Genomic DNA, 26,481 nt, shown 5'->3' with positions numbered 1-26,481 from the left:
CATGAGCAGTGAGTATGGGGTCTGCAGCTGTCTACCTGATGTGAGTAGCACCAGTGGATCCAGTGGATTCTTACACTGCACTCCAGCTCAAATGTTAGCATGCATGACTGGTGGTCATTTTGTCTGGGTGTATTTGATGTTTAATGTCTTATTCTTGCCCCACCTCTGTTAGCTCATCTGTCCACCATGAGTTTCATGTTTGAGTATAAGACCTGCTATCTGTTCCCGTTATCATTGTGTGTACTTTGGCACTCAGGGTCGCACGGTGTATGGGGTCCAGGAGGTGCACTAATAAAGCAACATTTTCCTGGGTTCATGTGGTGAGTGTGACACAGGACTTGCCTTTAAATGTGAGGTATTTGTGTCTGCCTCTAGTCTTTCTGGCCCGCCCCAATATTTGAATAGCAGAGTGTGTGTTGTCTGCCTATGTGTGTCAGTGGGTCATTGGTGTTGAAGAATCGTTGTCTTGCACCTTGTTAAATTATATTTATTACTCATCCAACAGGTGGTAGGAGAGTCAAAACTTTAGCATTAGCATCCACGCTAATAATGGCATAGGCTACGGTATGCAATGGCCGAATGCTGCTGCTGTGCAGTCATATTCATATTTCCTTGCGGAAATTCATCTCTAGTTTTCATTTGCTGATCGATCCTTCACAGGAGTTTAGCATGGTGTAGTGTCTGTTATGTACATATAGAAACACATAGGACACAATACAAACAGCAAACAGTGAGATTTAAATTAATTTATTGGGTTGACAAAAGAAACCCAGACCATCCCTATTAGTACCAGGTATATGGCCTACGGGGCACTACAATAAGATACACATACGCATAGTGTGATACAAGTTCAGTGCACCACCATTAAAATGTTAGTCGTTTTACTTAATTACACTGTGCTCATATCGTACATTTCATGAGAACAGTAATGGTGTAGATATCACTCAGGGAAGACTAAATTACAGATTTAATCAAAAATATCAAACTGCAATACTCTATTATTATTACTGTTATTGTTGTTGTTGTTGTTGCTTATGATGTCCTGTACATTCCAAGGTCTTCCTGTTCCTCCCTGGCCATGCCCTGATCCTGAATCACTTGTTGAGGTATTTGGCCACAGAGCGATAGGCCATCAAAATCTCTGAGTCATTGGGACAGGTGTGGCGAAACTCATCCCGTTTGTAAGCCTTCTCCAGATAGCGAGTCAAACCAGCCAGGGCTGTAGGGATCAAAAAGCTCCGGTACTTTTTACACACCACCTATTAAACAAGAAGAGGCACATATGGGTATTGAGTAAGACCATTAATACAGTTTGCATTTGATAAAAGAGAGATTTTTAACTTAGGTTGTGCTCAGAGAATAAAATTGAAAGCAGCGTGACAGAACCTTTACTATATGCAGCTTGGGTAACAAGTTGCAATCAGCAAGACTGAAAGAGTTTCCATCCAGGTAATCTCGGGTTGACACGGATGAATCTGGGTTCTGGTCCAGCTCATACGGGAGAGGAGTCAGAAGGTACTGATCCAGCTTCATCAGACTCTTCAGGAATTTCTTCTCCAACACTGAAGAACACCACAGAACACCACAGGTGCACCACAGAACATCTCAGCATCACAATGCATTTTCTTTCAGGACCACTCTTTGAATATTGTGACTGTGATATAAAAAAAAAAAAAGTTCCACTGTCTTTGTGATCAAGTGTTTTGATCTTTAACTTTTCTAAAGATACACTAAACATTTAGCACACTTATCATAGATCAGTGGCCCAGAAAGACCCTTACTTTCATTGAGTCCTGGGTTTGGGTTCTTGATGTATGCAGAGAACTTGTGGAAGATATCATCTCCAGCACCGTTGGATTCCTTGTAGCGGCAGCACAGCTTGGGGTATCTGTCCATTACAATACGATGTCAGCAGAAGGGTACAGAACACGAAAGAACTCAGATTCATATTCTCATAGTTTAGAGGTGCGTGATGACCAATGTTTGAAAGTCATCTGTGCCTGTGTTAGTATTGTGCTTAGTTAATCCTTAGAATCCTTAGAAAATCCTTTTAGACAGACTTGTACAATATGCTGTGAGGTGAGTGAGGGTGGGATGTAGCATGCATGTATATCTCCTCACTTACTGAGGGGGTGCCAGGGTGTCCTCCAGAAACTCTTCAATCTTGTTGGTGTCAGTGCGTACCTCTCCGTTGTAGATGAGAAAAGGGGGCTGTGATCCTGGAGCCAGATCTTTGAGCACCTCTGGAGCCCTGAGATGAGATCAGTCTTATTATAACCTCCATAGGGAAGTACTGTTACTGATTAGATGTCAAATAGATTGCATAAGCATTTGTGATCAGTGATCTAATACATCTGACATGCTGGATAGCTAAGAGCTTCCTATTTTGGTCTTATTTTGTAACAGACTACAGTACACAAGAACATCAGCATCTTTATGAATGTTAAGATGAACCTTTAATACGTTTTACGTTAGATTGAGTATACATAAAATACTTTTCCTCATCAGTATACAATCCTATACGATCTTATATTGATTGAAGATACAGTATGTGACAGCCTGGGTTTTGCTCAGTGACAGCAGCATGTACCTCTTCATGTCAACAGTGGTGAGGGTGAAATTAACACCTTTCAGCCAGAGGATCATGAAGAGTCTCTGGCAGAATGGGCAGTTTCCCACTCCCTCCCCATCATCACTCGCCTGCAAAAGAAACACGCAAGCCCAGGAAAAGGAGTTAAATGCTTGTGCTAATTTGCATGTACTAACATATAACAAACATTTCGCTTATCCTTGCAATTTACTCCCAGGTGGTTAGTAAAACTTTGCCTTTTCATTTTTTAGTAGTGGCAATTTAACCTTCATACAACTTGAATGCACTTGAAGGGTATGACAGCTGTTGTTGCTTCTTCATGCCACATTTGGTGTGAAGATACAACTTTGCCAGCCTATTAGTAGATTCATTCATATATAGGTATTTATTCACAGTTTCAGTACAGGGTCAGAATGAGATCAATTCCATCAGTGTCTGATGAAAAGCTGGCACCTTCTGGTGAGAAGTTTAAAAGGTAACTTCACCCCCAGCTCTGAGCCACTCGATCCACTGCATCATTTTGAAAAACGCTGAAAGGTGGGCAAGGGGCTGGGGGTGGCATGAGAGCGTAAACTCTTGTAAATGGTGAGTCTCGATCAACCAATGACAATGAGACTCGAACTGGTTCTATGAAAATTGTATCTGATTTTTTCGAGTACTAACGATTGTTTTTCATGTAAAGGTTCAGCTTCATGTTTATTCAGTAGACCATTAAGTGTTATTCACAATCCCAGACTTTCTTATAACATGCTGGTTTACTCGGAATAGCCTATAATGGCAAATGGCTATGGAGAGACGAAATAACGAAATATACTGTACTGTGATGTAACTATCTATCAGGTATTTAGTAACCATAACCGACAGATTGACTAAGATCACAACGGGCTCCTATTTGGTTGTGAAACATTTGCAAATAAACACAATTAAATAACATTTTACACATGATATAAATGCAAAGACTTACTGTTCTATCGAAACAAAAATCATCCATAGTGCATCCTATTTCCATGACCAGCTACACGCTTGCTGATGAGTTATATGGGTTATTGATCATTCCAAACATACACTTTAAGAATTGTGTAGCCCAGCAGCATTCTATCCAGAATAACACATTTTTAAAGAAAATGTCATGATCTGTTGTAAAATACTGGCGTTGTGGGGGCTTCACATGATTTTAACTGTAGGCCTATGTTTGTATTGACCCTCATGCGTGTTACTTTGCATGTGTATCCCAATGAGGAGGGGCAAAATATTGCAGTTGTTCAACTGTAATTATAGCCTACCTAAATGTTTTCCAGGTCTTTAAATGCCACTGTATTTGACAGAGGACAGATGCAGGTTGTTAATCACAAAATATTTCAGGCTAGGCTACAATCTATTTGTAAATGACACAAAATTAAAAACTGTTACTTTCGTCACAACTCTCCCCTCGATGACGTGTTGAGCCATTTTCAACTCATAAAATGAAGATTTATTTTATTTTATGGGAATATATATTTTGTATAATATACTTATATTGTCAATATAACACTAGCCTTGATGTGTTTCATCACAGTTCGACCATATCATTTAGTTTACAGCTCAAAAACACATTTTAGGGTGGAGTTTGTGCCAGATTTAGTTTTTTCCTGATCTATTTGTCTTCTTTCCGAAGCACCTGCCTGCACGAGCTGCCAGTGCCAAGCCATGAACCCCACAACTGAGATGTCTTGCTTGGTCCCCTGAAACCCAAATTAAACTGCTTGAAGCATCCCTTGTCAATAACAGATATCTAAATATTTGTGTTTGCCTCTGGCTTGCTAAAACAGACGTGTACTCTACACTTCACTGGATTATGCAGATCAACATGGTTCATGTATACTTTATGTAGCTATGAACTTCATCACAGACACCAAAAGCTATTCATGTGTCACTGGTATGCAAGGAAATACAGGCATCTCCACTGAGGGCGGAAGTCACGTAGATCAACTCAGACGGGTTGAGCCTCCTTCTGTTCCCTTTCTGTGCTCCTCATAGCCTACATATAATGAGCAATTCTGCAATTCCCTTTTCTAGAGTCGGCTCCCTGGCATTGTGTCAGCGTTGTTTTGGTTCAGCTCTTTCTTTTGTTTGCTTTCTCTGAGAACAGTTCTTCAGGCACGCACGCTTTGGGTTTCCTGCACAGTGACACGCCGTCCCAGGATCTGATGACACTGAAACTGGATTTGCCCTGTAAGACTGCAGGAACAAGGAACAATGATGGAACAGTGTGACTTGTCACCTCTCACCACCAAACTATGCTGCAGGTCTTGTTTGTTTCATGTTTGTTTCATGTATAAAACACACCATGCCATCAGAATAAATACAATTTCATATTTGTCTAAATGGATGATCCAGGTATGTAGGCCAATGCAAACTAGTACTTTCTATTGGTTGATACAGCTATAAGGAAGGAAAATAGGTGGTTTGACCTGTTCTTTTTGAGCTCAAGGATCTTGCCAAGTTCCTCCTATTTAGCTAAGGTACAATTTCATACAGGGTAGCATGAAAAATAAGGTAATTGTTGGTGTCAGTATAAAAGAAACATTTTAAGACCTCTGTCTAACCGCTTTAAAAACAAGCTGAAAGCAATTTTGAGTAGAATGTTTGAAAGCAATGAAATCTTAAGTAGGCTATCAAAAAATGACAACCAATGTCAGTGTTTTGCCCTTTACACTTAACTCTTTACCTTGATGAAAAGTTCAATCTTGGGTGATTCTGCCATTTCTTCTGTTCCTCCTTCTCGTTTCCTCCGACTTCTGCTTGTTTTATCAGCTGTCCGCTTCGCAGAGAGCCTCCACACACCAACAAGAACGGGAGTCTTTCAGCCAATACCCTGCATTTACTGCGCACTAGTGACCTGCGTGGATACTGGAATGAAGGCTTCCTCTGGCTCCTTTGAGGTCAAGGCTGTAGCTGGACTGTAAAACTTTCCAATGGAAGCCACTTTAATGTCACTGTAGTTTTTCTCCTTTCGTTCTTTGTGATCAATTATTCCTTTTCTGTCAGTCTTCCTCTCTTCCTCTCCCTACATTTCTTTCTTTCCTCTGCCCTCCTTCTTTGACACACCCAGCTGTCTTTAGCATGCATCCACTGGGCAAACCTGTCCAACTTGTGTAACCTTGCACACACACACACAAACATTCTTCACTGTCATGTAGTGTCATTTACATTGTTTGTGAGTGTTTAATCAGACGCTTTGACAGAAAACAATTTGCACGATAAAACAAGATATCAATGTACTAAAGCTAAATCCAAGTGTCATTCATTTTGTTTGTAGTTTTGTAAGTGCATATGTGTGGTCCTAAGGTCTGAGACCACTACTGAAAATGCTTCTATTTTTATTATTTCTATTTTTATAATTATTATAAATTATAACAATAGATAGAACACTATGAGGGGAAAATGTACTTCAGAATATCTTAGTGTATGATGTATATACTTTTGACAGAGAGCCCTAATGCACTTGATGATTTGACAGTGGGACAGCCCTAAACCCTCACAGATTTAGCAAGAACACGCCTCAAAGTCTGTGAGTTCATGAGTGTGGACATATTTATATATTTGTATTATTTGGATGTCCACTGAGTATATGTGGAAGGGTACTGTGTGCTACTTGCTGCTCATTGTATCTTTGCTTTTAAAATGAAATTGTTATTTAATAAAATGACTTTATTGCTGAATATTAGCTAGTTGTTTGTCCATTGAGTGCTCTCCCGAACCAGGCCGTGTTAGAATTAAAAGTGGTGGCAGCATAACCTGTCGTTCACTGTATTGGGCTAATAGTGCCCTCTAGCGGTAATACGATTTATTACAATTCTCATATATCAAAAAAAATCAAATCTGCCGTCGCATAATGACGTAGGCTAGTGTTAGTGCAGTGGGATTCTCTTAGCACCGGGGTTGTCTTTTCCTTATGAATTCTGCATAACATCTTTCCTTGACTATTATACCACAGACCATCTCTCCACTCTGTTACATGTTCTATATGTATGGGGGAATCGACCCACTGCAGTGACTCTTTAAGACAGAGGTTCCCAACCTTTTCTACTCCGAGGCCCACCTTTTAGTATTTGTAACAGGTCGGGGCCCAAAAGACACCCTGCTTATTTTGGTTAATCTATATTCCATTCTTATTAATAAGCGATTGTTATGTGTCACAAAGAGCATTATCAGCACCTGCTACAGGTGGGAGCCTAGAAATTAATACAAGAAAATCTTCCTCTAGATATTGCAAACAAAATTGTATTGTGCACCAGAAAACAACATAAAACTGCAGAGCATTTTCAGTCAAAAGGAATTTATTATCCAAAAGAGTTTTGAAACAAAGGAACTTAATTGCAGTAGGCCCAGGCCTGTTTGTGCACAGCAAACAAGCAAGTAAATAAAACCAGAATAGACCTAAAAGATAGCATGCACTCAAAACAAGTGATGAAACATGCAAACAAGACCACTCAGCTAGGCCTATTTAAAATAGGTGATGCTTCAGACATGCAAACAAATAGGTTCAAATAATGTTCAAATAAATAGGTTAAGTGTGTTGAGTAAAGTGGAAGCAGCAGACCTTCCATCACACACATTTCTCCTTTTGAGTATTTCAATGTCACTCTCACCATCATCATGCTGCTCTGGTCAGGGCCACTTAATAATTCAAAAATCGTATGGACTCTTATGTTTTATTGCACACATCTGACCTGACATTTTTGTATTATGTTGTTTTATTAAGGAGGGTATCTTTTTTCCGCCTTGTATATAAATGTTGTGAACCTGATGTCTGATTGCGCTGCATAGCTCTGTTAAGTATTTGTATTGCCAAACAAATAAAGTTTTTTGGAGTAGAATCGGCAGCAAGAAAAAAATATATTTTAATAATGCAAACTGGATTTAACATGATCTCAAAACATAATTATGAGAATTATGTTGTATTATAAATATAAAGGCTGAAATCATCTTTACCACAGTAAAATCAAAAGCTTACTTGATTGCATGAGCTTGTTCTCATTCATAAACTATAAATATAACAATATAGCCTACATAATGAAACAATAAGATCACACACTGTAGGTCTACTAGATGTATTAGCTTGTAGTTAAATAACATTTTGACTATGGACTTAAATTTTGCAAACATTTATATTTACTTTCAGAAAGCCAAAATACAATGTGTTGAACTTGGCGTTGGCTTGTTAAACAGAGGAAACCGCAGACCTACGCCATCTCCTGGCAACATTTATGACAACAAACAGTATTTATGTTTTCTTGTAATCAAAGCAATTAACACTAGATCTCGATGAAGGCATTGAATATGAACTCTCAAAAAGACTGTTGCATTGGCCGGGAATCGAACCCGGGCCTCCCGCGTGGCAGGCGAGAATTCTACCACTGAACCACCAATGCTAACGAGTAGAGAGAAGATTGACAATCAGTTTACTTGACTAGAAGATGCTGTTCTTCTCTGTCCAACCAAGAAAGGTTTAGCTAAACGGCCCTAAACCGTTTCCCATTAATTCTCTATGGTAGTGCTAAACCACTACGGATGTAATATATTTGTGGCCACTACGACTTCATGGCGCTGTTCCAATGCTCAGTCGTTGGAAACTTTTATTCTAATCTAGACAAACTTCTGTGGAAACAGGACAAGTCACTATTAGACGTGCCAGATTGACAAATAAAACGGACTGACTGATTCTTATTACGTACATGAGATTAGAATACATATTTTATGAATCAGATTTAAAATTCTACAGTTGACTATACATCAGCATCTGGCTCGCAAGGTTCAGGATTCTAAACAGTAGATGGCGTAGATTAGCTATTTAGTTTACATCTTAAAAAACACATTTAAGTGTATACTACTTATTTAACTGTTGACTATATAACTACAATGTATTTACATAACAAATTCTCATAATACATAAAACCTAACCTAACTACAATAATTTAACACTAAATAATAGTTTCAGTACTGAGTTATTTTATAAACTCCAGCTTCAAACGTGGTGTTGGAATTTCCAATCTTCGGGTGAAAAGCGCCAGAGCCGAGGATGGTTCAGGTGCTTTTTGTAGCTGCTAAACGGTCCTATATCGTTTGCTATTCTTCTCTGTTGCTAAACCACTACGGATGTAATATATTTATGGCCACTACAAATTAATGGCGCTGTTCCGACGCTCAGTCTCTGTCAAAACCATTTCAGTGGCACGCTCACCCAAACCATTTAGAATATTAGATGTTTCCAGAAAGGCAAAATACAGTGTACAAATATTGGTGAGGCAGAGGCAAGGAATATAAACCCTAAAAAAAGGGAAGTTGCATTGGCCGGGAATCGAACCCGTCATCCCCGTTCAACCCGGACCAGTCGCGAAGATCTGTAACGGAAAATTAGCCAATAGGATTTAAGCCTTTTTCTTCCTCCATGTTGCTGTAATGCCCGTGCATTTAATTATCTATTTTCGACTCCCCCAAAAGATAGGGTTCGTATCCCTATTGAAAATACTAGGGGGATTAATTGCAACTTTCTATGTAAAATGAGTTATTTTGTAGTTTCTGGTACTTTGTACATAGTAAAATACTACTCCCTCAGATTGCCAGAATCTTTGCAGAAATTTACATTTTTTTTGTTTTTCAGTTTGTGCATCAAATGTATCCTGTAGTTTTACATTTACCCCTAACAACCTCTAATGAACACTAGCGTGGAAACATGTACTTGTCCAGTCTCCACAGAAGTTTGCCCTGAAATACAGTTTTTTCAGAATGTGTGTTTTTTTGTAAAAACTCAGAACTGCGACACAAGGTCATAGTGGGCAAAATGTATTACATCTCTTTGTTCAATGGTAGAATTCTCGCCTGCCACGCGGGGGCTGGGGCCAGTCGCTTTTTTTTTCTGTATCCGTGCATTTAATTATTTATTTTAGATTCCCCAAAATATAAGGTTCGTATCCCCATTGACGTGTTATCGAATGTGAGATATACGAGTAGAAAGCTTTGAAATTACTAGGGGATTAAAAATGTATTGCAACTTTCGGGTCAGCAACCCAATCTGCAGAGGAGGAACCCAACCAAGCTACGATGAACTTAATGGAAAAATACCCCCAGGAGTGCCCGAGAGGGGGGGGGGGGGGATGAGCACCCCAGCCGGACGGATACAACGGTAACAGACCCAGGCAATGGACAAACGACTATGAGCAAGCAGTGCACATGCGGTAAAATCTGCAAGAACATCCATGGCTTAAAGATCCACCGAGCGAGGATGAAGTGGTGTTACACCTGGTGAGACGCAGGAGGGGCCAGGCCCGGAGTCACCCCACAGTGCCCAGAACCTCCAAGTGTTGCAAACTAATCCCTCGTGCATCAAGTCAAGGCGGATCAAATGTCCTGCAGCTAGCATGACCTCACTCTGGAAGCAGTTCGATGACGATGTCGACCAAATTCTGGAAGCAATGGCGAAAGGAGAGGCCGACAGGAAGCTACGAGCTATGACTATCATTGTCAGCATCGCAGCTGAACGGTTTGGCGAGGAGAAGAAAAGCTCCGGAACATCTTACTCAAAGAATCAAAGAGCTGTAAGGATCCACAACATCAGACAGGAGATGAAAGCGCTGAAATCCCAGTACAAGACAGCAGGACAAGAGGAACGCATTGGCCTGGCCCAGCTAATGTGCATCCTTCGGAAAAACATCAGAGTTCTCCGCCGGGCTGAGTGGCATCGGAGGCGGCGGCGCGAGAGGGCACGTAAACGTGCTGCTTTTATCGCTAACCCCTTCAAGTTCACTAACGGTGCAAACCCATGACACCGTCATGCTTCGTTTCCATTAGGGCGTTAATCGTGCCGCTCTCATTGGGAATGAATGGAGACGAGTGGCCCGTCTGTCGAGCAACGAAACGCCTCCGCCTCCCTTGTTGACGATTCTTTAACTTTATGCAAATGCAGACCACGCGGTAACCAATCAGTTTGGCGTGTGTGAGAATTGGCAGCTGAAGTTGTGCAGATGGGCGGGAGTAATCAAAAAAATCAAAGCAAGATGGCGGAGTCTCGGGATTCTGTTACTGGGAAATATTTTATGTGAATAAAGGTGAATACAGGTGTTTACACGACTTTTATATTTCTACATCGACTCGGTTTGTTGTTTGTTTTGTAATACATCAAAGATGCAATTTTCAATCCATTTCTAATGGATGAAGCCTTGGCCTGGAGGAGGGGTCATCAGGTGGTCCCCAACCTTCTTAGAGTGTTTCAACCCTTAACCACAACACTCTCCAGTTGGCGGGTCAGCAGTGCTTGGCCAAGTCACTGCCCCCCTCCTCCAGCCTTCCAGCTAGTGTCCTCTCTCTTATGCCAGAGCCAACAGGAGGCTCTCTCTGCCGCTTCTCCCAACCTACGAACGGCTGTTTTCCTCAGGTGGCCTCTTAGTCCAACCCTTGTCATCAGATTCCAGGCTGATTGAGCTGGGAATCCTCGACAACCCACTTCCACTGTCATCAGCCATGTTGTCCACCCCTTGTCCCGGCAGTCCTGGACAAGTTGTTGGTACTTCATTTTCTTTCTCTCTGCCGCCTCCTCACAGTTCTCTTCTCACGGGACTGTTAGTTCCACCAGGATGATCTTCTTCCCCTCTAGGGACCACATGATGATGTCTGGTCTCAGGGTTGTGGACAGTACCGCCTCTGGGAAGTGGAGTTTCCTCCCCAGATCGACCTCCAAAACCCATCCCTGGGCTGACTGCAGGAGATTCTGCTTGGCTTGGCTTTGGACGGCTGGTCTCTGACCCTCTTTTACAAAGGCGATGGTACTCAACAGTGGCTTAGTTTTGGCTGGACGTTTCTTTCTCCTCTCTTGCTCCAGGGTGTCTGCGAGCTGTGCCAACACCTTGTCATGGCGCCACCTATACCTCCCCTGGGTCAATGCTGTTTTGCACCCCGATAGGATGTGCGCCATGGTTCCTTTACCGCCACACAACCTGCACAGTGGGTCCTCCCTCATTCCCCACCTGTGCAAGTTGACTGGGGTCGGTAGGGTGTCGTACACTGCTCGGAGCATAAAGGAGATACGGAACGGCTCCAACCGCCACATCTCACTCCACGTGATGGTTCTTTTGGGAAGGTTCCACCTTGTCCAGGCACCTTGAGTTGCGAGCTCGATGGATTTAGCTCTTCTTCCTTCTTCCTCAAGGTTTCGGACTTCATCCTGGATCATGGTCCTCTTTTCCCTGGGAGTGGACTTTGACCACTGCTGGAAATGGGATGTTCCTAGACCCTGCCTTCCAGTGCAAAGGTTCCCGATGGTATCTTTGGTCCTCAGAGAAGATTCTGCCTGGTTAACTGCAGTGCTGGCGGCCCACTTCCTGCCGGATCTTGTTCTTATTCCTGCTTCCCTGGTGAGTTGGTCTTCGGAGTCCCTATATGTGAGGGAAAGTCTACACTTGGCAACTTTAAACTCCTCCACAACTGAGGACAGGGGGAGCTGGAGCTGACCCGACCTTATGTAGAGCCCCACTGATGTAAAACTGGGGGGTATTCCCAACCATCTTCGAAGGTGCTTGTTGAACTTCCTCTCCATCCCTTCAACTGATGTTATTGGCACTTCGTAGATGGTGAGAAGCCACATAAGTCTTTGGAGTAGGCCATGTTGGTAGATCCAGCACTTATATTTCCCAGGCAGGCCAGACTTGTCAATTTTGTTCAGCCATTCTTCAACTTGTTTTAAAGTGCTGGAGATGCTGTTTTTGTCTGACAGGGAATCATCATACCACTTCCCAAGGCATTTAATAGGGTTCCCCTGGATGTTCGGGATCACTTCCCCTTGAACAAGTAGCTTGAACTTCTCAGTTGTTTTGCCCTTTTGGATCACCAGACATCTTGATTTCTTGGGCTTAAAGATCATCTTCGCCCAAGTGGCCATACGTTCTAGTTCCGCCAGGACCCATCTTGCCTGTACATGGGTTGGTGTTATGACGGTAAGGTCATCCATGAATGCCCTGATCACTGGCTGTTGGCTTCCTGCAGCAGTCTTTGGTCCTCTTGACTTTGTACTCGCTGCGGTGATGATCAGGTTCATTCCCATGACGAACAAGATGGGAGAGATGGTACACCCGGTTACTATTCCCTTCTCCACTGGCTGCCACTTTGTTGTAAACATGGCTGACTGGAATCGTAGCTTGATGTCTCCCAAGTAGCCGGTGATCATGCCCTGGATGTGATGTGGGATGTGGTAATGGTCCATAGCCACTTGAATCAAGTTATGGGGGATAGACCCGTATGCGTTAGCAAAATCAAGCCAGGCAACTGTTAGGTTCCCTTTCTTCTCCTTTGCTTCTTGGATAAGTTGGCTGAGGACCCCCGTGTGCTCCAAGCACCCGGAGAACCCTTCGATCGCGCCCTTCTGGATAGAGGTGTCAATATATCCATTCTGGCACATATACGTGCTCATTCTTCTGGCAAGCACGGAAAAGAAGATCTTACCCTCCACACTGAGCAGGGAAATGGTTCGAAACTGGTTGATCTGTGTGGATCCCCGTTCTTTTGGCACAAAGCATCCTTCTGCCCTTCGCCAGCTTGTTGGGACGGTTCCTTTGGACCAGATTACCCGCATAAGCTTCCACAGCCTTCGGAGGAGCTTGGGGCATCTCTTGTATACTTTGTAAGGTATACCGCTGGGACCTGGGGCCGAAGATGATCTAGCATGCTTGACGACCTCTTGAACCTCTCTCCATGATGGAAAATCTATGTTTAGGGATGTTGTTGGTGGATCGATGGTGCCGAGCCCGTGATCTTCTGCTAAGGCGTTGTTTCTTGATGGGTCACTGAATGACTCTTCAACAAACTCCTCCACCTCCTCCTTGGAACTTGTTGAAGTCCCAGACCTCGCCTCTCCCAAAAGTGATTTGATGAAGCGGTAGGGGTCTTTTATAAACTGGGCTCGTGCAGCTTCCTGTTTTTTTCGCCTCTGCCTTAACCCCTCCGCTCTTCTTGCTCTGATGAGCTGCTCGCGGAGGTTGGCTGTCAGTTCTTTTATTCCTTCCTTTTCTTCTGTGCTTACCAATTTGAATTGCTTCTTCAGGGTTTTAATCTCCTTCCTAAGTTGTTTGATCTTTCTTTCTCTTCTATTCTCCTGATTTTCTCGTCTGCCTTTGTTCTCTCTCCTTGGCACTGTTCCAAACCGTTCTTTTGCCAAGCTATAGGTGATGGCTGTCAGTGAATCCTCCTTTCTTTCTGCTGATCCTGCTTGAGCTGCCTCAAGCACCTTGTCCAGATCTTCATCGAGCATGGACCACTCTTTGGTATCACACATCTTAGGCCACTTGAGTCTCTCCTTCGTTGGCTGGGGTGGGCTTTCTGGGATGGCATTTGGGGTTCTCCTTGTGTGCTCTTGGGGGATTACATGCACTGAGGGATCTCTAGGACTATGGTGTGCTTCCTGCCTAGGGTTCTCCTGCGTCTCACCAGACTGTTCGTCTGAGCGGTGTGCCTGCATCCGTCCTTGTCCACACTTGGACTTACTCTGGTGTATTTTGAGCCCTCTTGCACCTTTGCAGATCTTTCCGCAATTGCATTTGACTTCCCATGCCTCCCCGGTCAAGGTGGTTTGTTTGAGCCTTCTCTGCGTCTGTGTCACTGTCCTGGTCGTTGCCGTTGAATCTGTCCTAGTTCAATATAGTTAATATACTACACGAACACTATCAGGGCAAACAGAATATTGTAGGTCTTAACTGAAGCTTTCGACCATTATTGTTAGCTTGCTGCTAACACTTTAATTGAAGATCAATGTAGAAGCTAGCTGTTTTGTAACCTGTAGCCTCATCGGTGCGTTTTGCCTCTGGTATGTGTGATATCGTGATTTAACTGGCTAATATAAATGAATCAGAGAAAACAAATGAATAAAGGAATACATCTAATGGATAAGTAAATTAATCAAAGCATGAGTGACAGCCGCAACATCTATCATATTTCCATGACTTCACAAGCTAATCTGCTATATTAGCGCTGCACTGCAACCGAACTTGCTACTCAACAGAGAAACTTGATTTTTCTGACAATGCCCCCTAGGCGGAATACCGCCTGCCGATAATACGCTTGAATGGAAACCTAGAGTTACCAGCGACGCGATATCTAAATCCCATGCATTTCAACAGGAGCCAATCCATTGTGACGTAGACCATCGTTTTGGGGCGACGCGACCGATAAAAGTTGGAAAATGTTGAATCCTATGCAAATGAGGAGCAATTTTTCTGGGCAGCGGCCAATCAGATTGTTTAGTGTCGTCTCTGACAGTTTGAAAATGCTATTTCCACACGCTACAACACGCCCACTCAAAGCGATGGAAGTGTATCGCGTCGCTGTCATGGGTTTGCACCGTAAGGATTTGCTGGGGCAGAGAAAACGTTCGAGAATGAGACCCATTAAAAATCAGTTCTTCGTGGAAAATTAGCTTCAACTTGAAACATTTTCGCGGCCCACTAGAGTGGTTGGGAAACACTGTTCTAACCCATCATGAGTATGGAGGGCGCAGGGTCTGAGTCGCCCGACACCACTGTTGAACCTTCTGAAGGTATTGTGGGCCTAATTCAACGAAACACTGATGAAGGAAAGTGCCTGCTTGAAAACCCCAGTGAAATGCTAACGAAGGCTGCTTTGTTGAGGTTTTTTCCTGCTGCTCACTAACTTGACTTGATAGGTCGAAGTTTATGTTCATTAGTTGGAGTTATGTTCACTCGTTTTCAGTTTAAAGGCTTCACGCTGTCAAGTTTCTGCACAGTGGTGGCTAGTCATGTGCAAAACTCTGCAGGTTCAACAGGATATTACAATACATGTTTTTTGTTTGTTATCTCATCTTTATTATGCCAGTTTACATTTATTAGAATATTAAATGAAACCTTTGTTTAAAATGTAGACCACAGCTTGCATGTAAACTAAATTGGGAGCGCTACCCGACTACTATTTGTGGTCACAAGTTACCACTTTCAGGAGCACTATCCTGGTCTCCATGGATCCATCCTCACTGAACTGTAATAATTTCCATAACAACCATTCCACAAATGGGTCACACATTTATAGTGTGGAACAAAGAAAGAAAAGCTTGAAGAACCAAATTAGTTTCCTTTTGTCTGGAACATCCATAGTTTGGTCTAGAAGTAGAAACCTTTGTGAGGCTAGAGGACAGTGAGAAGTTATTTGCTAAATCTGACAAAAAGTGTATGGGATTAGAATCGTGAACTGGGCCTTTAAGTCCCTTCCACAAAGTACCACAGGTGAATAGGAACCATTTTGAATAATTTTTTTTTTGGTCAGAAACTGAAAGATTTTTGGGAGAGTATCTGTTCTACATGATGTCACACACTTCAAGACAAGTATCAAGAATTACCCATCTGTGTGCAAGTACTACTCACAGCCCACCGGCCTCGAGATCGAAGAGCAAAATATTAGGCTACATCACTAATGTTAGAATATTAGGCTACACACCGCAATGGAAACAGAAAGTCTGAAAGGGCCTATTAGGGGGCTGTTCCTATAAACGTTTGCTCCACCTGGGAAGTTCCCAGTGGAAAAGCACCTCAGGAGAATGGTTTTCAGCTTTAGAGCCTGTCCTGAGGGGTTCTGTCATGACTGCAACTGAAACTCATTGCTCCCCTCTTTCTAAGGGACTCTTCCACTCACCTTGTCATGTCAATGGTCTTCACCTATTCCTTGTCTGCCAGTGTATTTAAACTTTTCTTTTCTCTGTCTTTGTGAAGTCTTGTGTTCTGGTTTATTCAGACTTTTGTCTGGCCCTTTTTACTATGATTCCTGAATCCTCATTGATTTATTATTTGCTCTAGGTTGACCCTTTTTGGATTGGATTTTGACTCTCGATTGGGATGTCTAATGACATCTGACTATCTAATCCTATGCTCTGTTCTAGTCAGTAAAACATGACAATAAAACTACCTTTTTGCCCAAACATACTTTATTTTTTGTTTATTTCATTATAGGAGTGTGGGGTGTCTTCAAGGCAAATTGTCAAAAATAGTGAAAGAAGATCAAATAAAATACTGTGTGAATCTGTGAGTATCTGGAATGATGACATTTGTCTTACGTCTCTGATTATCTTATTCGGAAGATGGCCCTTCCGATAGTGTTTACATTCGAATAGCTTTTTTTGCTTTCAACATTTCTTTTACTTCTGCCAAAGCCTTCAGTCTCTCCTCCTCCAGTCTCCTAATCAGCTCGGCTTTCTTTTTTTCTTCAACCATCTTCTTTTTCTCTTTCTCCGTTGTGTCCCGGTCCATTTCCAATCTTTTTACCTCGTTGTATTTCCTTTTTTCAGCCTGTATGTTTCTTTTTCTTGTGTCTTTTGCCTTTTTCTTTTGCTTCCTCATGCATTCCTCATCCATTGCTGCATTAGAACCATCATCTAGCTGATGCTTGCACATGTCTAATTAAAGGATTTTAAAACACACACATCATTTGTACATCAGTGCAAAAACAAGCCATCTCACAATATTTCTTTTGAACACCATTTGAACACAAGTTTCTACAGTGTTAATCACTGGAGGTGTACTAGTGATAACTTTGCAGAGTTGAACAGGAAACTGAAATTTTCCAGCGGGCTGAGAACGTTTTACATCTACTGTAGTTCATACACATATAAACACAACTCAACAACAAGATTCTAACAACAACAAGTGAGACTACCTTGTAATGGTGCCAAAGGTTTTGACGTCACCTTTTCCACGATGGGAGAGAGGTGATCTGTGTAAGAATAAAATAAAGGTTAATACACTGTACACGTTTCATAGGCATAGTTTTGTCAAACCAGATTTGTCAATAAGTACCTCCTTGTAAAGGTGACTTCAGGAGAACATTCTCTGAATTTGCATGTGCTGTCTTTTCGGGCTTCATCATAGGTTCTTTATAGAGAATGACAACAGATTAATAATAACCAAAAATAGCCTTTGTAATCTTCAGGTCAAAGTAGTCCAGGGGTTTTCATAGACATATCTACTGTACATATCTGTTAAACGCACACATACCTTTGTCCTCCGTCAAGATCTCCTTGCCTTTATTCCTGCCTTTCTTTCCTTCTTTTTCACATTCTTCTGGGACTCTCAAGACTTTATCATCAGACACTAACTTTTCTGCAGGGGATGGATGTCCTTTCACCATCTCTGTCTCAACTTCCTCCTTTACTCTCCTCCTCTCCTCTTCTTCCAGAGCACTCATACTCTTCTCTTCCAGTCTCCTTGACATATTGGCTTTATCATGTTCTGCATCCATCATCTTTATCTCTTCTTCCATTCTTTCTCTGCCCATATTTAACTTCATTGTCTCTTGCTCCTGTTTTGTCTTATGCTTCTGGCTGTTTTCTTGAACTCTCTTCCCTTGTTCTTCCACCCTCAATATTTCTGCCTTCATATCACCGTCCTTCTGTTCCTTTGCCATGTCTGTTTCTGTCACTTCTGCCAAAGCCTTCAGTCTCTCCTCATCCAGTCTCCAAATCAGCTCGGCTTTCTTTTTTTCTTCAACCATCTTCTCTTTCTCTTTCTCCGTTGTGTCCCGGTCCATTTCCAATCTTTTTACCTCGTTGTCTTTCCTTTTTTTAGCCTCTTTGTTTCTTTTTCTTGTGTCTTTTGCCTTTTTATTTTGCTTCTTCATGGTCCCCATTGCTGCCTTAGAACCATCATGTAGCTGATGCTTGTCCATGTCTAATTAAAGGATTTTAAAACATACACATAATTTGTACATCAGTGCAAAAACAAGCCATCTCACAATATCTCTTTTGAACACAAGTTTCTACAGTGTTAATCACTGGAGGTGTACTAGTGATAACTTCGCAAATTGAACAGGAAACTGAACACCAGCGGGCTGAGAATGTTTCACATCTAATTCATACTCAATATAAACACAACTCAACAACAAGATTCTAACAACAAAAAGTGAGACTACCTTGTAATGGTGGCAAAGGTTTTGACGTCACCTTTTCCACAATGGGAGAGAGGTGATCTGTGTAAGAATAAAATAAAGGTTAATACACTACAGGTTTCACTGGCATAGTTTTGTCATAACAGATTTGTCAATAAGTACCTCCTTGTAAAGGTGACTTCAGTAGAATATTCTCTGAACTTGCATGTGCTGTCTTTTCGGGCTTCATCATAGGTTCTTTATAGAGAATGACAACAGTTTAATAATAAACCAAAAATAGACATGGTAATCTTCAGGTCAACGTAGTAGTAGTAGTAGTAGTAGTAGTAGTAGTAGTTCATAGACATATCTACTGTACATATCTGTTAAAAGCACACATACCTTTGTCCTCCATCAGGATCTCCTTGCCTTTATTCCTGCCTTTCTTTCCTTCTTTTTCACATTCTTCTGGGACTCTCAAGACTTTATCATCAGACTCTAACTTTTCTGCAGGGGATGGATGTCCTTTCACCATCTCTGTCTCAACTTCCTTCTTTACTCTCCTCCTCTCCTCTTCTTCCAGAGCACTCATACTCTTCTCTTCCAGTCTCCTTGACATATTGGCTTTATCATGTTCTGCATCCATCATCTTTATCTCTTCTTCCATTCTTTCTCTGCCCATATTTAACTTCATTGTCTCTTGCTCCTGTTTTGTCTTATGCTTCTGGCTGTTTTCTTGAACTCTCTTCCCTTGTTCTTCCACCCTCAATATTTCTGCCTTCATATCACCGTCCTTCTGTTCCTTTGCCATGTCTGTTTCTGTCACTTCTGCCAAAGCCTTCAGTCTCTCCTCATCCAGTCTCCAAATCAGCTCGGCTTTCTTTTTTTCTTCAACCATCTTCTCTTTCTCTTTCTCCGTTGTGTCCCGGTCCATTTCCAATCTTTTTACCTCGTTGTCTTTCCTTTTTTTAGCCTCTTTGTTTCTTTTTCTTGTGTCTTTTGCCTTTTTATTTTGCTTCTTCATGGTCCCCATTGCTGCCTTAGAACCATCATGTAGCTGATGCTTGTCCATGTCTAATTAAAGGATTTTAAAACATACACATAATTTGTACATCAGTGCAAAAACAAGCCATCTCACAATATCTCTTTTGAACACAAGTTTCTACAGTGTTAATCACTGGAGGTGTACTAGTGATAACTTCGCAAATTGAACAGGAAACTGAACACCAGCGGGCTGAGAATGTTTCACATCTAATTCATACTCAATATAAACACAACTCAACAACAAGATTCTAACAACAAAAAGTGAGACTACCTTGTAATGGTGACAAAGGTTTTGACGTCACCTTTTCCACAATGGGAGAGAGGTGATCTGTGTAAGAATAAAATAAAGGTTAATACACTACAGGTTTCACTGGCATAGTTTTGTCATAACAGATTTGTCAATAAGTACCTCCTTGTAAAGGTGACTTCAGTAGAATATTCTCTGAACTTGCATGTGCTGTCTTTTCGGGCTTCATCATAGGTTCTTTATAGAGAATGACAACAGTTTAATAATAAACCAAAAATAGACATGGTAATCTTCAGGTCAACGTAGTAGTAGTAGTAGTAGTAGTAGTAGTAGTTCATAGACATATCTACTGTACATATCTGTTAAAAGCACACATACCTTTGTCCTCCATCAGGATCTCCTTGCCTTTATTCCTGCCTTTCTTTCCTTCTTTTTCACATTCTTCTGGGACTCTCAAGACTTTATCATCAGACTCTAACTTTTCTGCAGGGGAGGGATGTCCTTTCACCATCTCTGTCTCAACTTCCTCCTTTACTCTCCTCCTCTCCTCTTCTTCCAGAGCACTCATACTCTTCTCTTCCAGTCTCCTTGACATATTGGCTTTATCATGTTCTTCATCCATCATCTTTATCTCTTCTTCCATTCTTTCTCTGCCCATATTTAACTTCATTGTCTCTTGCTCCTGTTTTGTCTTATGCTTCTGGCTGTTTTCTTGAACTCTCTTCCCTTGTTCTTCCACCCTCAATATCTCTGCCTTCATATCACTATCCTTCTGTTCCTTTGCCATGTCTGTTTGGGTCATTAAACAAGGTAAAGGGGATTAAATGATGTATCAGTGCATTTAAAAATATATATTATTATTTATTTATTTATTTAAGTAAATCTGACAAATTGTAATATCAGTATAATTACCTTTTGGCTTTGCTGACTGTTGCCCAGACTGGTCCTCCAGGACTGCTGCGCATGCCGCTTGTTTCCTCATATCAGTGAAGCTGATGATGTTGCTTTCAACCTCCACTAAATGTACCGTCTCAATGTCAATGTCACTCTGATCATCTTGGCTCAGTTCTTCAACTATGCTGTCCTCAGACTTGTGGTCAATGTCCTCCGTCTGGATCTCTTGAGCTTTCTGGATCTTACCTTCATTATTCAACTTCTCAGACTCCGTCCCACCGTCATAATCTGAATATTCCTGCTTTTCACAGAAGGGATGCCCATCCACTGAATCTGTGAGTCTATCCAGTCGTGGAGGTAGGGTTTGTGATGCCATATTTTCTGTAGGAGATGAGAAATCTGTAGAAGAATCCAAAGAAATACAAAGACATGTACATATAAATCCAATTTTTATGTAAATACAGATAAATACTGCATGTGACACTGAATCAAGCATGTCCTAGTAGAATACACATATAAGATTCCTAATAAAATACCTGGCAATGGTGACTTCAAATATTGAGTATACTGTGGGTTTGCATGTGCTGTCACTTCAGGGCTCCGCAAGTGTTCTGTGGAACAAATGAAATGAGAATAATGAATTAAAAACGAACACCCAACAAACAGGTTAACACTCATTTCTCAAGGAAACTTAATTTAATTTCCCCTCTAATTCACTGCATATGCTAACCACGTACATTTTACTACACAGTCCATGCATTTACCTTCATCTTGGACTGATGATTTTCCAGACTGCTCTGCCTTAGAAGTTGGGCTTCTCTCAACCTCTTTCTCTGCCAGTTTATTCTCTATGTCACTGTGCTCTCCATGGCTCAGTTCTTTATCAATGCTCTCCTCCAACTCACTCTCAAGGTCCTGCTGCTTCTCATCTGTCTGGATCTTGATTTCATTATCACGTTCAGAGTCTATCCAGTCCTCATCATCTGAGTATTTCACTTCTAAATTCACTGCTTCTGTCCAGGTGTCTGTTAGCTGTTCGTCTGTCACTCTGTTCCTCTTTTCTAATTTCAGAGCTCTCATTCTCTCCTCCTCCTGAATCCTTAACAGATTATCGTCATTGTTTGCATCCATCATCTTTTTCTCTTCCTCCATTCTCTCTCTGTTCATCTCCAACCTCACTGCCTCTTCCTTTCTTTCGTCCTCCACCCTTCTGTTCTCTTCCTCTCTCTTCTTTTGCTTCTTCATTATGATCATCTCTCCCTTTCTTATTTCCTCTTCCACCCATTTCTTTTCTTGGTCCTCCATCTTCTTTCTCTCTTCTTCTAGTCTATTTTGCCCTTTGTCCTTCACATTTCTCTCTTCCAGTGTTTGTTGGCCAACTGTAATCTCCTGGAAACATGCAGAGTTGGTCTTAGTGTCCTTAAGCGAAATATCATTATCCTCAATTTTTGGGTCACTAAAAATAGATTCAGTCACAGGTATGTCCTGTTGGTACTCAGCCACATCATTTTGGATCAGCTCTTTAGTCTCAACCTTCGTGTTTGTTGCTCCTGTGGCTTCATCAAGAGAGGAAACTTTGAGAGGAAAGTTTGCAGAGTTGGTCTTAGAGTCCTTCAGGGTGACACTGTCTTCATTTTTAAAGTCCCGCAAAACAGATTTGGTCACTGTAATGTCCTGATGTTCCTCACACACATCATTGTGGATCTCCTCTTTAATCTCTGCTTCCTTGACGTCTGTCCAGTCTACAACTTCCTTAGAAGAGGGCTTTATCTGTACTTGGTCTTTCAGAAACTCCTTTTCCACAGTCTGATCACCTTCTTTCCCCGTCTCCAATACCTTACTTTCACCTTCTGTCTTTTCATCTGCATGTCCCATGTCTTTAACATTACTTTCCTCTTCCACCCAGTTTTGGTCTTCCTTCACTGGTTTCTCATTATCTCTGTTTGTTTTCTTTTGAGCTCTCTCTTGTTCCACATCTTCAATTTTTTGCTTGTCCTCCAACACATTTTTTTTATCTTTGACATCCAAGTTGACCTCCTCTTGTCTTGTTTCCTCTTTCATTTGAACATTGACCATTCGGGCCATCTCTTTTTCATATCTCTCTCTGTAATATTCCATCATTTTAATCATCTTTTCCATCTCCACCATTCGAGTTGGTTTATCTAAGTCTCTCTCTTGGAGTTCCCTTGCCCTCCAATTCTCCATTTCTTGTTTCAGATGTAGGTTCTCTGTCTCCAGTGTTTTCACCCTCTGAGTCAAGTTATCATTTATGGTCTTACACGCTGCAATCGCAAAAATAATTGCAATTCCAAAAATATGTTCTTGTGTGATCTCCTGTGTGGTAAGAGGCTCTTTCTCTACTTTAGGCTTATCCATGGTTGGCATGGTGTTCTCTTCATATAGAAACCCATGTTTTCCCTGTTTTTTCCAACTGTCCAACAACATATTTTTTATTTCAATCCAATCCAACGTCTGTTCCTTCTGTATTCCAATTCGCTCCTGTAACAGTCCTGTGTCCAGCCCTTCCTTCCATAACACCTCTCTGCTACCGTTATCCATCATGTCACGTTGTGATTAACAGAAACTCTAGATAGAAAAGATTACCATAGAGCTAGTTACAGTTGTGTTAGAGTAGAGGTACTGTTCAGAACAACACTATTAGATACTATTACTATTAGAACAGACTATTTCCTTGTGTTGTAACGTATGTGTCATTTGTTTCCTTTGAAGGCATCTGCCAAATAAGGCTAATTGGATTTATTGAATCCAATAGTCTATCGGATAATGAATGCTGTGAGACAGCATACAGTATATGCAAATATGTAGGCCCTAGCCTACTGGTTAGAGCTAGCAGCAAGAACAAGGTTATATTAACACACTTCTCCTTCTTTTACTTACTTTACACTAGTGGCAATCGAATAATAAAGGACTTGTAATGGAAATAGTTGTTTAGTCTGACCTTCAATACTAATTTAGGTTCATCTTGTAAAATGTTAGAATAGTATGAAATTAAATATTGGTAGAGCCAGTTTGAATTAAGTAAATACAATTTGATTTGAAGGAGACAAAAATCGCTACCTACCAGTGCTGCATGTATTCTGAAATGGTTCTGTATTGTGTTCCCCTTCTTCGAAAGGGCAGCAATGACATTATGTCATAGTAGCGTCTAGTGTCATCGTATTGTTGTGTCATTAAAATTCTAACTGAATCCTAGAGTGTATGACGCGTCATCAAATACATGCCAAAGCTACCCCAAGAGCCATGCCAACTCTTTAGCTACCCCTATCTTCCATAGACTTGCTAAGCTGCTATATCTAGTTACACCTGCTGTACAATACGAATTAGATACATTAACAGCAGCCTTTACACAGAATAACTGCTGTAGACAAGTATTAAGACCCACTGAACAGTAAGCTCTGTAAAAGGGGGGCGGTGGCGGTTACAAACACGCACACGCGTGCAGGCAGGCACATCAGTGGGCCGCAAATTACTTTCTAGTCAGAATGGTGGTCCCTGGGACAAAACCAGTTGAAAACCCCTGCTCTATGACAATGATAACACCGGCCACAGCTTGATTGGTGCAACATAAAGCACCTGTGCTGGCATGGGACTAGTGCTTTTTTGATCTCCACACAGAAGCAGGACATGTTAGTGACTTAGAGACCATAGGTTCTCAAAGGTTTTTTTTTTTTAGGTGATCAACCGATTGACGCTGGATAAAGTGACGAAACGATAATACAACGGCAAGGAGTGACAGGATTATCAATGAATAACATTATTTCTGACGGGCTAAGGTAGTTGTTGTCAACTTGCTATTGTTAGCTTCAGTTTCATGGCTCCAAAAACAGCGAAAATAGCTATTTGCTGTTAGGCGTCTCGAATTTTCTTCCAAAATCCGGGTAACATTTACAGTTTTTTCCTGAATGAACACATATCTTGAACTGACATATTCTTCAAGGTGTCTACAAATTGTGCGTGACGTGATGCCATATTACTTCAAAAATAAAGGCCTTCTACCCAATGAGTTGCGCAAACAGTATGGAGATACTAAAACAGCGCCTTGACAAGCCGCGGAGCACTGCGTGGACACTGTTGCGTCGCATCATAATGTGCATCTGGTCCTTAAATATAACGTTACAGACCTCTAACGGCCTAAATGTCAGATCTTTAACTTAGCTAATTGAAATACTGGTCGTTTATTGGTATATTCAATAGTAGTTTCGCACAATTCCAAACTGAAAGCTTGCTAGCCTTTGCCTGTTTGAACTTGTATAAAACGTTAGCAAGCTACAGTACGTTAGCATATTATGCTATCTTACACGTTTGCTTTTTAGGAGATCCGTTATTAACAACGACTACTTTTGTTAATGTCTTTGTTATAAATCTTCAGAATCATCTCCGTTGGAAAACCCTACAATCTGAGTTTTATTGGAAAACCCTACAATCTGCTTTGATAAAAAATGTTATTCCATCAATATGTTTTTATGTAAGGTAAACATTATTTAGCTTCTCAGCACATTTTACAAAAAGATAATTTAAAAATCTATCCTACATACTGTCAAGCAGGGGCGGCTTGTCCATAAGGGCGATTGGGGCGACGCACTGCCTAGGGAAAAAAAAAAAAAAAAAAACTCCTGATGTATAAACGCAATATCCTTGTAAGTCAAGGACATGCACTAAACACTAAGCACTTTATTGACTACAAGTCACATACCATCTCAGTCACCTTACACATGTGCATAAACAAAGCTGTATTAATTGATGTATTTATTGATGTACTTTAGTCTATGCCACCGCACTTTGTTCTACTCTTAATGTATATATATATTTTTTGGGGGGCTGTTCCTACTGTTTTTGGATAGTTGTAGTATTGTTATGTTATATGTTGTTGTTGTGTTATATGTTGTCCCTCGTCACACCAACAGTAGAAGCACTCAAAATTTCGTTGTATAAATACAATGACAATAAAGGCTTTTCTATTCTATTCTATTCTAAGTCGCGTAAATGACGATTTTCGGTCGGATTCTACCACTAGGCCGTCTGATCTGCCTCTGCATGTCGAATCATGTAACAGTCATTCAGTCAGCCTAAAGTCGTGCTTCAAATGGCCCCGCCCCTTCTGGGGCGATTTGGGGCGAAATGAAAATCGCCCCAGACCTCTCCCATTGACTCCCATGCTAAATCCATTTTTTTCACAAAACAGAGCTCTCAATGCATTCTCTATGGCTTCCGGGAGGGCTCGCCCCTCCTGGTCTTGTCATAAGTAATCGACGTAAAAGCGTATCAGTACGTCATACAGCTTCGACAAAGGCATATTCTGTCGAGATGGCCAGTGCTCAGTGCAACAATTCAATTCTTTCTTTGAAAGAGACTCCTTTCGATCGGCGTAACAATGAAGACAAATTGGCAACAATACAATTAGGACCTCCTAGACCAAATATAACGATTAAACAGGTGGCTACAAAGAAGGGGAAATCCTACACCCGAGGATTTTCAAAGAATTGGTACCAAAGGAAATCGTGGCTAGCAGGCTGTGAAGTGGCTAACGCCTCCTTTTCCAACCCGAAGGCTCCATGACAGACAGCACTGCATGGACAACAACCGGAGTTAAAGACATGCACCATCTGTCCGAAAAGGTAAAAAAACATGAGCAGGCGAAGCTACACATAGACAGTTGTCTGAAGTTCTGTGGTTTTGGGAGGGTGAACATTGCCACTCAACTGGATGAGGGATACAGGCTAGCAGTACGCCGCCACAATGATGAGGTGAACAAGAACCGACACATCTTAAACCGGCTCATCCAATGTGTCAAATGTTG

At 41.5% G+C, this 26,481-nt stretch overlaps 3 protein-coding genes, 1 non-coding gene and 1 pseudogene across 5 annotated transcripts; all 5 read right to left on the bottom strand.

The window, feature by feature from the left end:
• Nucleotides 1–726: 726 nt before the first annotated feature.
• On the bottom strand, nucleotides 727–5,707 carry clic3 (chloride intracellular channel 3). Its single transcript, XM_012814507.3, has 6 exons — nucleotides 5,298–5,707; nucleotides 2,591–2,700; nucleotides 2,126–2,251; nucleotides 1,782–1,888; nucleotides 1,387–1,562; nucleotides 727–1,259 (listed from the first exon to the last, which is right to left on the bottom strand). Exons 1-6 carry the CDS (start codon nucleotides 5,331–5,333, stop codon nucleotides 1,095–1,097), a joined length of 720 nt encoding a protein of 239 aa, XP_012669961.1. The 5' UTR covers nucleotides 5,334–5,707; the 3' UTR covers nucleotides 727–1,094.
• Nucleotides 5,708–7,933: 2,226 nt separating this feature from the next.
• Nucleotides 7,934–8,004, bottom strand: trnag-gcc. Its single transcript has one exon. It is a non-coding gene; the product is annotated as a tRNA-Gly (tRNA).
• Nucleotides 8,005–10,892: 2,888 nt separating this feature from the next.
• On the bottom strand, nucleotides 10,893–13,986 carry LOC105900854 (annotated as a pseudogene).
• A 2,540-nt stretch (nucleotides 13,987–16,526) lies between these two features.
• Nucleotides 16,527–19,817, bottom strand: LOC116222902 (calponin homology domain-containing protein DDB_G0272472-like). Of its 2 annotated transcripts, XM_042709445.1 has the most exons (8): nucleotides 19,794–19,817; nucleotides 18,881–19,552; nucleotides 18,662–18,736; nucleotides 18,524–18,580; nucleotides 17,611–18,282; nucleotides 17,413–17,487; nucleotides 17,273–17,329; nucleotides 16,527–17,012 (listed from the first exon to the last, which is right to left on the bottom strand). In XM_042709445.1, exons 2-8 carry the CDS (start codon nucleotides 19,548–19,550, stop codon nucleotides 16,717–16,719), a joined length of 1,902 nt encoding a protein of 633 aa, XP_042565379.1. In that variant the 5' UTR covers nucleotides 19,551–19,552; nucleotides 19,794–19,817; the 3' UTR covers nucleotides 16,527–16,716. The 2 variants fall into 2 exon arrangements, with proteins under 2 accessions (XP_042565379.1, XP_042565378.1); XM_042709444.1 differs by lacking the exon at nucleotides 19,794–19,817 and having other exon boundaries at nucleotides 18,881–19,630.
• A 103-nt stretch (nucleotides 19,818–19,920) lies between these two features.
• Nucleotides 19,921–22,739, bottom strand: LOC116222865 (capping protein inhibiting regulator of actin dynamics-like). Its single transcript, XM_042709418.1, has 5 exons — nucleotides 21,428–22,739; nucleotides 21,200–21,274; nucleotides 20,682–21,062; nucleotides 20,148–20,558; nucleotides 19,921–20,006 (listed from the first exon to the last, which is right to left on the bottom strand). The coding sequence occupies exons 1-5, from the start codon at nucleotides 22,737–22,739 to the stop codon at nucleotides 19,921–19,923; spliced, it is 2,265 nt and encodes a 754-aa protein (XP_042565352.1).
• Nucleotides 22,740–26,481: the final 3,742 nt, after the last annotated feature.

The sequence above is a fragment of the Clupea harengus genome, chromosome 12 (assembly GCF_900700415.2).
Source record: "Clupea harengus chromosome 12, Ch_v2.0.2, whole genome shotgun sequence".
NCBI classification, from domain to species: domain Eukaryota; kingdom Metazoa; phylum Chordata; class Actinopteri; order Clupeiformes; family Clupeidae; genus Clupea; species Clupea harengus.
This window is presented reverse-complemented; position numbering and strand designations above follow the sequence as displayed.